General features: G+C 42.4%; 2 protein-coding genes across 2 annotated transcripts in view; one reads left to right on the top strand and one right to left on the bottom strand.

Moving 5' to 3' along the window:
- sh2b2 (SH2B adaptor protein 2) overlaps positions 1-6,918 on the top strand; it is a 28,275-nt gene extending 21,357 nt beyond the window's left edge. Inside the window, exons 7-9 of the mRNA XM_030745308.1 lie at positions 118-323; positions 886-1,060; positions 3,226-6,918. Coding sequence (XP_030601168.1) covers positions 118-323; positions 886-1,060; positions 3,226-3,560 — 716 coding nt within the window. The 3' untranslated portion in view covers positions 3,561-6,918. The remainder of the gene's footprint in view (positions 1-117; positions 324-885; positions 1,061-3,225) is intronic.
- Positions 6,919-8,107: 1,189 nt separating this feature from the next.
- On the bottom strand, positions 8,108-11,365 carry dnajc30b (DnaJ (Hsp40) homolog, subfamily C, member 30b). Its single transcript, XM_030744528.1, has one exon. It carries the CDS (start codon positions 11,335-11,337, stop codon positions 10,201-10,203), a length of 1,137 nt encoding a protein of 378 aa, XP_030600388.1. The 5' UTR covers positions 11,338-11,365; the 3' UTR covers positions 8,108-10,200.
- Positions 11,366-12,058: the final 693 nt, after the last annotated feature.

Raw genomic sequence — 12,058 nt, 5'->3', positions numbered from 1 at the left:
GACCCATACATTTTATTTTCCTCACAGGATGATCCAAGCAGGCTTACAGGAAAATAAACAGGAGAAAATTATAGATGGAAAAAAATAAACCATGGATTTTTCTGTGATGCTACTTAGGTGGCGGTGGTGAAGGATCAAAAGACTCAGATGGAGATGCCAGCTTGGCAGGTTACCCGTGGTTCCACGGCACGTTGTCTCGCGTACGTGCAGCTCAGCTGGTGCTCGCTGGCGGGGCAAGAAGCCATGGGCTGTTTGTGATTCGTCAGAGCGAGACGCGCCCGGGCGAGTACGTTCTCACCTTCAACTTCCAGGGCAAAGCCAAGGTGAGACGAGAAGACGCATGAACTGTAATGTAATGTGACTGAGACTTTCGCACTGAATTATTTCAGTTTTAGTTGGTTAGCTGTTAAAAACAAATACACTAAAGGATGTGGGGGGTTTTGTTTTATTTATTTAAAAAAAAAAAAACCTCCATAGCTTTAATTAAATTACTAATATATTCTGTTCTGTGGATATTTGGGACTGCAGTTGCTCAGACCCTGGAAAAGCTGCAATAATGTCAACGTTTTAGGTTCTCTTATGTAACATGATCCCTGCACATCACATCCTGCCAGCCGGCAGTGCTGAGGAAGTCTCAGCTGCCACCTCTTCCTCTGGTGTCAGCCTTGGGCGTTCTGTCGCTCCGTTCCCACAGCAGTACGCCTCTCAAATAATGTCCTGACCTCTATCTTGGTGTGGTTTGTCTGGTTGTTTCTGATGTTCGCTGTGTCTCACACTTCTTTGTTTTGTCTTTCCCTTCCGCCTCTTATTTCTCATTGACTGAAACCTTTCTCTAATTTGTTAATGTCCCACTTCCCCCTCCTTCCCTTCCCTTCTCCCTACCAGCATTTGCGTCTGTCGGTTAACGAGAATGGGCAGTGCCACGTCCACCACCTCTGGTTCCACACCGTATCGGACATGTTGCGACACTTCCACGCCCACCCGATCCCCCTTGAATCTGGAGGTTCAGCTGACATCACGTTACGCTCCTATGTACAAGTACAGCGGAGCTCAAACACAGGTACTCAGCAGACTAACGTAGAACTGCAGACACATTGCATATGACTGTTGATTTTAGTGGTAGTAGATGCTACCAATATGAGACACATACAGGGAGGATGAGTTGCTTAAACAGAAAAACTGAGCATATACAAAAATATAATATCACTTTGAAACAGTGACAGATGACTTCAGAATCAGTGCATGTGCATAATGGGAGTGCAGTTGTTGTGGTCATCTGTGTGCATCCTCACCTGTCATGCATTCTGTGTATGGAGTGTGTGTATTGTGAGTGTGTTTAAGTCTATAGCAATGACTCTCAACCTCAGTAACCAGGGTATATACACTCACTGCCCACTTTATTAGGTACACTTTCTAGTACTTGGTTGGAATGCCTTCAAAACTGCATCATTTCTTGGTGGCATAGATTCAACAAGATGCTGGAGATGTTCCTCTGAGATTTTGGTCCATATTGACATGATAGCATCACACAGTTGCTGCTGATCTTTCCATGATGTGAATCTCCTGTACCACCAAAGGTGCTGGTGCGCTATTGGATTAAGATCTGACAAAAGTGGAGACCATTTGAACTTATTGTCATGATCAAAAAAAAAAAAAAAAATCGAGACTCATCAAACCAGGCAACATTTTTTAAATCTTCTATTGTCTTCTGCCGCTGTAGCCCATCTCCCTCAAGGTTCAGGGGTGCTCTTCTGCATACCTTGGTTGTAACAAGTGGTTATTTGAGTTACTGTTGCCTTCCTGTCAGTGCAAAGCAATCTGGGCATTCTGCACTGACCTCTGAAATTGCGCACTGGGGATTTTCACTTTTCCAGACCATTATCTCTCAAATCTAATGGTTCTGTGGGAAAATCCCAGTAGCTCAACAGTTTGTGAAATGCTCAGACCACCCTGTCTGGCACCAACAACCACGCCACATTCAGAGTCACTTAAGTCACCTTTCTTCTCCATTCTGATGCTCAGTTTGAACTTCAGCAAGTTGTCTTGACCATGTCTACATGCCTAAATGTATTGAATTGCTGCCATGTGGCCGATTAGATATTTGCATTGTTGAACAGTTGAACAGGTGTAAGTAAAAGTGGCGATTGAGTCTATTTTTAGCAGCTGAAGTTAAATTACTGATTATTATTATGTACAAAGACCTAATATGTGTAATACTTGTTAGTTTCTCCAAATGTGATGTTCAGTGTTCTCTTACAAACTCTTCAGACCCCATTTAAGCCTTTGAGCAAATTTGGGCAGGCTACTTAAACTAAACTGCATCATACACATGTAACATGACTATTTAGGCTGCAAAATTTCCCATCTCTTGCTCTGACATGTCAGTGCCACTGCTGCCCTGCTTCCCTGCTTGCTGTTTCAACCCATCCACCTGTTGGCTTCAGGGGGATATTTAGTTATCACTCTCCAATTTTATATGTAGCACATTTGTGGAGCTTGATAAGCTTGGAGACCATATGCCAAATTCTAACTGTAATAAATGAATCATTTCAAATGTCTGAATGAAATGCAGGTATAAAGTCAAACCAATGGCATCATTATTCCATAGAGCTGGTGTTGGTAGCACAACAATATGTTAAACATGACACTGCAATGCACCAGCAAAGGCAGATAACTAGAAAACTGCAAGCTGGTAAACACAGATGTAAACAATACTGGATTTAAAATACCCACCCCCACCCTCCTGGCCTCCACTCTCCTGGCATCTACTCTCCTGGCATGGGATAAATGCCCTCCTGTACAGGAGAGTGAGGGGGCGATTATACCGCAGGAGTTTTGCATGCAGGCCGAGACTCCAGCTCCAAGCCACTCTGGTGGTCATAAAGAGGTCCTCTGTTTCCCCCAATGCTGCACACACTCATGCACTCACTGACATACACACACACAGAGTGAGGGTTTGATTCAGGGTGTAAAAGACTATATTGATACACTGGTCAGGCGTGTCTTTGGCACCAGTGTTGTCGGTGTTATTGCCCACCAAGAGAAAGGATAATAAAGGAGGTCCGCACTGCCTGTGTGTACACATGCTGCTCCATGAAGGAGCCTTTTACTTGCAGCTCTCTTAGTGGAAGCCAACAAACAAATAGCAGCAGCACAGAATATTCTGTATAATTAATATGTCCTCTATTAAAAGGTTACCTTCCCTCTTCCCACAATCTACTACAGATGCGACCTCGCCTCCAGTCCTCACTCCATCCAGGGATGCAGTGTGCCGCACAGATTCAGCCCAGCCAGCTCTTCATGCTCCTGGAATCACAGCACCTACGGGGCCTCCATCTGATGCCCCACTTTCTTCAAGCACCTCCTCCTCACCCACCGCCCTTCCCTCCCTCTCCCGCAGTGACCCAGGTACCGGAGGAGGAGTAGGTGGAGGCTTACAGAGCCGGAGCAACAGCTCTGAACGCCTGCTGGAGGCCTCTAGTGGTACATCTGAGGACTACCATGATGCTGATGGGACTCGCAGGGCCCGAGCTGTGGAGAACCAGTACTCTTTCTATTAAATGACCCAGGGCAGGTCCAGTCATATATTTTCTGACTGGAAGAGATGCAGAAAGTTGGAGGCTACGTAGGCGGCTCTGCTGATGATGAAAATGGTCCAAATTACTGGATCACCCATCATCCTGTTTGTTTATTTTTGTTTTAAGGCAATTTCCTGTTTCTCTAATTTGACAAGGGAGGGGATGATGATGCTAAGCAGTGTGCCCATGCTCATAAGCCCCTCTGCCTCTGTGGATTTCTTTGAGTTAATGGAAACAGTGAGGGCTGCAGGTAGAAAAGGATGAGTTAAGATTGAGAAGGAGTTGTTTAAAAAAAAAAAAAGAAAAAGCAGTGTGGGGAATATAATCGTAGGTGGAGAAAGCAAGAGGAAGTCATCCAGTAGAGTCATATGGCTTTGATTCATCTCTTCTGACCACTTCCCGTTCACCCTTACTCACAGTTCGCTGGGAGCAGAGCCTGTGTGTGTCACCACCCTGCTGCAAGTTTGCAAGTTTGAAATGACAGTTCCTCCCTTCTGAGCTCTGTTAATGTTTGTAAAGCTGCTTTGAGCCCGTCCCGGATATCCTCACTTTCCCTGTGGGCTTTTCCTACAGAGTACTGCTCTGGGTCTTTGCTCTACACTAACATCAGTACAGCAATCATGGGTGTGTTAGTGTTAGCTTGGAGATGTTTTTCCTGAACATGTACAGCCTAAAGGGTCTTAGTGCCTGATAATTATCTTACCTTGGACAGCAAGGAGGATGACACGTCATCATCACATCAATCCAAAAATTAAAGATGATTATTTTACTGTTTAAAACATACTGAACCTGCATTTCTCTGCGTACTGGTTTCTTCTACAGTTTTATTGATGGCTGACACACACACACACACACACACACACACACACACACACACACACACACACACACACACACACACACACACGTACACGGTCATATGTTGTGTTACAAATCAGTTTAAAACTGTTGAAATGGAACATGAACAAGTCTGCACGAACAGGAAAGCGTGGCTCCAATTTTGTTGTCCTACTGGGGTATTTCTATGAGTGTGTGGTGGTGTATTAGAGTCCAAATATTTTTCGATGATCGGTGTGCTACGGTAGTGTTTCTGAAACATGGTTTTCGGGGTCCCTCCATCTGGTGATGGTTCTGTATTCACGCTCATCATATGAATAACCTGTAGATTAGATATCCTGTTGATATAGATCACATCGAAGTAATGCCTTGAAGATATTAATATACCAAATCCAGCATTTATCGGAGGGACTTGGGACATATTGTTTTGAATGGTGGCAGTATTGTGTACTGTATATGTGGCCCGCAGGTGCGCTTGTGGGTGTGACCTGGAATGATACAGTTAGTCAAATAAAGGTTACTAGATGGCCATGCTTGAATGGGAAAATATGGCTTCACTGCCTTACTTTATGGTGACACAGAGCTAAGCTTTATGCTAAAAATGAATAAAGAAAACATGATTTTCACAAAAGGAAAAGTGTGACATCTTTGGAAATATTGCTCAGACTATTACAATTATTATTAGTAATGTAATACCACCAGAGCTCTGTTACAGAGAGCCTGGTCACTTCCTGCTACTGCCATTGTACTTAAATTGGCTGCAGTTCACCTGGAGAGTGAACAGCGGCAAAGTCCTCAATGCATGGGAGTGAATAGATTAGCAGAACTTATCTGGACCCGCGCTGGATTTTATTTCAACTTTGTAAATATATTATCAATTGTTTTGATTTTCTTACAGTGGAACAGATTTTTTTATATTGAAAACTAGAGCAGTAAGGGATTTATGACAGGACATCCTCCCTCAGTGGCATGTTTCCAAACTATGACTCTGACTGACGTTAGGAGCATAGTCAAATCAAAAGAGAAACTTTCCTGTGCATAAGAAGCAGTTGGTTGTGGTGGTAAGTGGTGGCTGCTGTCAGGTGATTCCTGGTAGAAATCTCATGCTACTCATTTCATGTCTTAAACCAGACATGCAACATCTGTAATGCTTACAGGTGTTTTACTATGCGTTCCCATAGAAAGTAAAAAAATTGAATTATATCTATCGTCTCAGACACGTTTATCAAAAACATAATAAAATTTGCCTGAAATGTTTGGTTGGTATTTTTTTTCCCCCACATGAACCAGTTCATTCTGGATTATCTTGTGAAACAGGAAGTTCTGTTTCCTTTGAAGCCACACTGCCAAAAGGTGATTAATTTAGCTCAAAGACTGGAAACACAGGGGACAGCTTTCCAGGCCGTGTCTCAGTTGTCCAGTGTGTACAAAAATACATATGGATTGCATGCCGGACTAATTTTTGGTTGGAGCTACTTTCCAGGCGACCTGCAAATTCTCCCAAACAAAAGAATAGGCCGAACTGCTGATAAAACCAATTAAAGGAGACATAAGTGAGCCTTGGAGGTGCCCATAGATGGATATTGTCACCTTGAAGAGAGCCAGGCTATCTTAGCTGCATCCTCTTTGTTTCCGGTGTTAAATCCAGAGTGATGAGATTTTGTTCCCACTGGACAATAACCCATGATATCTTTCCAGCACACTGCAATTCAAATGGTCTGAGATGGGACCATCTTTCTTTCATCTGAGACTATAGCCAATCACAGGTATTTTCAGGCCAGGTCAGGTGTGTGGAAAGTGTTAGTACAGTGGGTTAAGCAGAGGCCCTTCAGAGTACCTGCATATGCCCATGCTCATCAGATGGGAAGGTCTTAGAGGGGAGAGCTGTGCTAGATTTTCACCTGCTACAGCCTTATGCTACTGGATGGTCTAAATGATAGATTTGGCAACTCCAGCTTCATATTTACTGTCATCAGTCATCTGAACTGTCTCTTGGCAAGACAGTAAACAAGCATATTTCCTAACATGTCAACCTTTTTTTTTATTTTACATATGAAGACAAAACAGACAAATTTCAAGTCATTGCAACAGCCAAGCAAGCAGCTACATGTAACAGGTGGCACATATGCAACACTTCAGTTGTAAAAAAAAAAAAAAAAACATATCAAGAGTTAACTGTCCTTTCAAGCGTGGCCATTTAGCCTTTCAAATAATTGCAGTCGAGGAGTGGATGGAGCAGTTCATGTGCCAATTTGAATCCTATTTTTGAGACATATTTATTCCTCAGCTGTTGTAAAATGACATCCTATTGAGTCTTACTTATGTACAATTGATTGATTCTTCTTGTTTGTTGCAAGAAAGCCATCTCACATATCACAGATTACTCATGTCTCCCTTTTTATTTTCTTAACACTCTTACAGCTGAATTTTCTGTTGTCTGACTGAGTTTTGAAGAGTCTGTGCAATTTTGTACAAAGTGATGTACTTGACATACTACTTTATATTTCTGTGAATAAAATGTGAACAAACTATGGCTTTCTTCAGTTATTCACAGAGAAATGTCATAACATTTGTGCTGGCAGTTCATACAAGTCAAGAGCTTCAGGGTTTCAGCAAACATGATGTAGAGACTAATAAAAGACCTGTTAGTGCATCTATCTGTTAACAGAGGCGTGAGAACTCATGTAATGTGGTTGTTTGTTTTGTGTCTGCTTATATTTAACATAGCCACCTGCCTTTGTTCTATAATTAAGCTCTAAGCCTGAAATAAAATGGCCTACTATACTTTCAGTCTCACCACACAGGCTTATATGGTAGCCAGTGATCTGAATTCAAGTCATAATTTAAAATGTTTGACTTGTATTAGAAAACCAGTTTAAAGACACGAGTCCACATTTTTAGTGGATTTATATTTTTACTATGTTATATGTTTAGGAAATCATGCATGCATTCATTCATATTCACACAAAGTCAGAACTCGCTGAGACCCTCAGGCCTCCAGCTGTGACCCAGAGATCATTTCATTGTATTGAGATGCCCTCTACAGGTCAGATCTTATAACAATTGGGGGGGTGGGGGGACGACCCAACATAGAACAGTCCTAGGGTAAAAATTCACTTTGCTATTGTGGATAATTTTTGTGGGAACATCAAGAAAATATTATGTTTTTTTTTTAATTATTTTAATTTGTATTTGTGAAGACATGAGACAATATATCCTATTTTGCTCTATCTCACAAAGAAGAATCCTTCAAAATATTCCCAGATCCAGAGCTAGACTGTCTTCGAAATGTAATCACTTCTAAGCTGGACCAAATCCTTGGCTGAGGTAATTATTAGGTAACTGCAGCACTGTTGCCTCACAGCAAGAAGGTCCTGAGTCCACTGGCTGGGGCCTTCCTGTGTGGAGTTTGTACATTCTCCCTGCGTGGGATCTCTCCAAGTACTCCGGCTTCCTCCCACAGTCCAAAGACATGCATGTTGGGTTAAATTCTAAATTGGTCAGAGGTGTGAATGTGAGTGTGAGTTGTTGTCTGTCCCTTTGTGTTGGCCCTGTGACCTATCCATGGTGCACCCCACCTCTCACCCCTGACATCTGGGATAGACTCAACCCACTGTGAAACTGAAGTGATTAAGAAGAAAATAAGTGCATGGAACAGTTTTATTACATTTTGTCAAATGCAGCGTCCATTACACACAATAATCTATTTTCTTTTTTTTACAATAAATACACATATACACACTTAAACACATGGAGGAAGGTGCCAAAACGTGGATAACATTAATAACAGCTTATCTTCTATGGAAGTTTGGTTTCACCACTAGAAAAAAGGACATTGCCATCTATAAGTCAAAATTTCAACTTACAAACTCAAACTTCTAAGACTTGAAATTTAAAAATAATTTTTAAAAAAATGTTTGTTTTTCAGTGGCAAAAAGAAACTTCCATAATCTTCAAATTTTTATTTAAAAGTGATTTTCCATATTACAGACTTGGAATATAAGGAGCGGTGAGGGAATTTTGCATTACTGCGCAGAAAAGGTTCAGTTATCCTTATTTTTATGCAGAACTTTGATGGACAGAAATCAATTTAAGCCATCAAAAGCCGTTTGGCTTCAGCCAAAAAAATAAAGGAAGTCTGGTTTACAGAGAACATCTTCACAGCGTGCTGAACAGTTGCTGTGAATGCTGCTGCAAAGACTAAACCGTATCTATGCTGGACACAACATGTTTGGAAGAAGAATAAATTTTTAAGAAATGAAACACAAGAATGAGAAATAAGATGATAAAGACATTAAACAAATATAACATTTTCTCACCCATACACGGAGTCTGTCAGGGTGTCAAACATGGTTCCCTGGGGACATGAACTGTTACACAAACAGGTTGCTTTGCAAAGTGTAAAAACAGCAGCAATATCTTTAAGTTTTCAACAAAATGCACAAGTCTATGCCAACATCACTACAGTGATGAGAGAAAATGTATTCACATTATTTCTAGATGTCGATAAGATGAAATCGTAAAGAGTGAAATACGACGGCTGCTTACTTGCAAAAAAAAGCTACATGTGAAGATTTTGTGCTCGTGCAGCTCCACTGTGATCTGTAATACACATGCAATAAGATGCATTGATATTGCACTTTTTAAAAGGGATCTCAGGCTGACAGGCAGCCGGTTCATTAAATGTAAATGTTTATATAACAAGTTTGTACTTCTTTAAATTAAAAGAAAGTTGGGTTATTATGTGATGGTTTCACTGTTACAGCCCACTCAGGATCAAACTGGTCTGTAGGTGACTACAGCGAGTTTGACATCTCCTGACTTACATTCAAATCCACATCCTGTTGTGTGGTTTGCAGTTTCCAACTGAAGTGAATGCCTTGGATCCTTCGCTCCTTGTTTATGTTTCTTTTCTCTGATACATGCGAGAAACTGAAAATATTTAGTTGCTCTCTTATGAGACTGAATAGGACACTGCGCTGATTCAAACGACTTTTGCGTTCTATAATCATCCCTCGTGTTTATGCTGGCCAGTAAGGGCGTGCTCACACCTAACAAAAGAAGAAATTATGGATTTAGTTTTGGGTTGCATAGTGTTTACAATGAAGATATAAAAAATGACATTCGGAGGGACAATGCACAGCCTGACTTGGACGGCTTTTATGACGTACATTTTCTACTTAGTGATCATCTAAAACATTTCTGTGTGCTGGGCTACAGGCATTGGTTGTTGGGATTTAAGCGATCCTCTTTAAATGAACTTTCAAAACCCGGTCTCTTTGTTTCCCTGGAAAGTGGTTCCATGCTGAGCTGCGGGAGATAGCGAAACAGTGAACTGCCTACAAAAGAGCCTGTCTTTCAAAAGAACATCCTCTTTGAACAGAGACGGATGAAGGCTCATTTTAGCTTCAAATTTTAGAAGGTAAGGGGACGACTGTGGCTTTTGTCCCCCATCCCTTACAATGAAAACACATCATGCGTGGTTTAAAGGTCGATTTGATGCCCTATGAACTATTAAAATGAAGCTCTGCCTCACTTTTTTTCCTTCACCTAGCATGAACAGGAGGAATGACTGTAAAAAGCAAAAACTGTTTGTTTTTTCAACAAGAGACTTGAAAAATAAGCCCATCCTTTGCAAACAAAAAAACCCTCTTCAACTGTCAGAAACTGTGCAACCATTTGCAAAACACTCTCTGAGAGCACCCCACCACCACCACCCTCCTCCTCCCCTAAGAGTCATAAAATGCAGCACCAGAAAGGGGCGTCTCTGGACACGGCTTCTATTTCAAGGCCCGCTGACATTGATAATAATTAGCCCTGCCATGGCCAGCAGCATCACCGCAGCCACCTCCATCATTTTCTTCTGCCTCCATCTGCTCCGATACTCCTTCAGGTCCTCCTGCATGCGCTGCTTCCGGGCTCTCAGGTCTCTTTCTCTCTGCAGCTGCTCACCATAGTGAGCCTGATAAAAGGCATCAAAATCAAATATGGGCCTCCCTCCAGCTTGGGAGTACTGTCTGGCTCTCTGTTGATGCTTTTGCTGGGAGCCCATGGGCCTGCTGGAAGCCGCCTTGGTGGACGGTCTGCCTGCATTTTGGATGTCCGCCCGGCTCAGGATGCCCCGGTCATACTTCCTCCTCAGGCTGATGTTGCCCAGCACGGTGTAAGCCTCGCTAATATCAGAGAACTGCTGGGTGGCCTCCTTGCTCCCTGGGTTTTTGTCAGGGTGGTAGATGAAGGACTGCTTATAGTAGGCTGTCTTGATCTGAGACTGCGTGGCACTGGGAGACACTTTGAGGATGTCGTAATAGGCCGTCCTGCTCCTGTGCAGCAGAGGAGTATCTTCTGAGCTCCAACTGTAGCTTCTAGTTGTGGTGAAATTTGATTTCACAGTGTCCAGATGCAGATTCAGACATCTCAGTCCATGTCCACAGCCCAGCCTGACTGATCCCACGTTGAAGACAAACGTGCAGAGACATCGCCGCTGCGGAGGTAACCTGAAGGTGTCAGGGTGGATGGAGGCAGCTCCTCCCGTCCACGGTGTCATCCTGTAAGGCAGCAGCAGCTTTTTCTGAAGGAAAAGGTGAAGACCATTTTTGTGAGCTTGTAGGCTCTCCATGTATTCTAAGAACCCGGTGAACCCGGAGGGAGCGGGAATCAAAGCCCCATTCTCCTCCTCACTCCCACTTTCCCTCACTGTGGAAACTTTCTCCGACTTGCGACGTGTTGCTCTGCTTCCTGACGCTGACTGAACCGCACGTCGCTTCTGGACTGATTCCTCTTTAACGCCACCGGAAACGAAGGCGCAGTTTGTTAAAAGACATCTGGGACTTCCTCCGGTGCAGACGGCTCGACTCTGGCCGGTTTTGAGAGCGGACAGCCGGTAAACTCCGTTCCCCAGCCTCTGACTGACCTCTGCCATTTCACCGAGAACGGGCCGGCGAGCAGGCAAGAAAACAAACTTCAGCATCCGGCGCGTCACAGAAAAAAGAACCAATCAAAGTCGATGTTTACAAGAAGCAGTCAAACCCAACCAACCAATCATTTCGCAGAGCACAGGGACCCATGAAGACCAACACTGAACGCTTAAACTATTTCTCTTGTAAAAAAAAAAAAAAAAAGAAACAAAAGGACCGTTTTCTAAAATATTTTCTAAAAAAAAAAAAAAAAAAAAGGAAAAGACTACATTTAAAATATCTGGTCGACATTTTAGGGCAGCACGGTGGTGCCTCACAGCAGCAAGATAAAGTTCCTGGGTGTCTGTGGATTTTCTCCGGGTATTCGGGACATGCATTTAGTGTGGTTAGGTTAACTGGTGATTCTAACTTGCCCCTAGGTGTAAGCTGCTATCTATCTATCTATCTATCTATCTATCTATCTATCTATCTATCTATCTATCTATCTATCTATCTATCTATCTATCTATCTATCTATCTATCTATTTGAAGTATGTATATTGCTGAAAAATGTTTTTTTCCAGGCATTTTTAATGTTTTCTCCTCTGACCTGCAATAGCTGAACCTTTAGTCGGCTACATCTATCATCTATCAAGGCTTTAATATATATTGTATAATTCATTTTTGATAGTTTGTTTGGTTTTGATTTTGTCAGTATTTGTTCTCCAAAACTCGTCTGGGAAATAA

The sequence above is a fragment of the Archocentrus centrarchus genome, chromosome 13 (assembly GCF_007364275.1).
Source record: "Archocentrus centrarchus isolate MPI-CPG fArcCen1 chromosome 13, fArcCen1, whole genome shotgun sequence".
Classification (NCBI taxonomy): Eukaryota; Metazoa; Chordata; class Actinopteri; order Cichliformes; family Cichlidae; genus Archocentrus; species Archocentrus centrarchus.
This window is presented reverse-complemented; position numbering and strand designations above follow the sequence as displayed.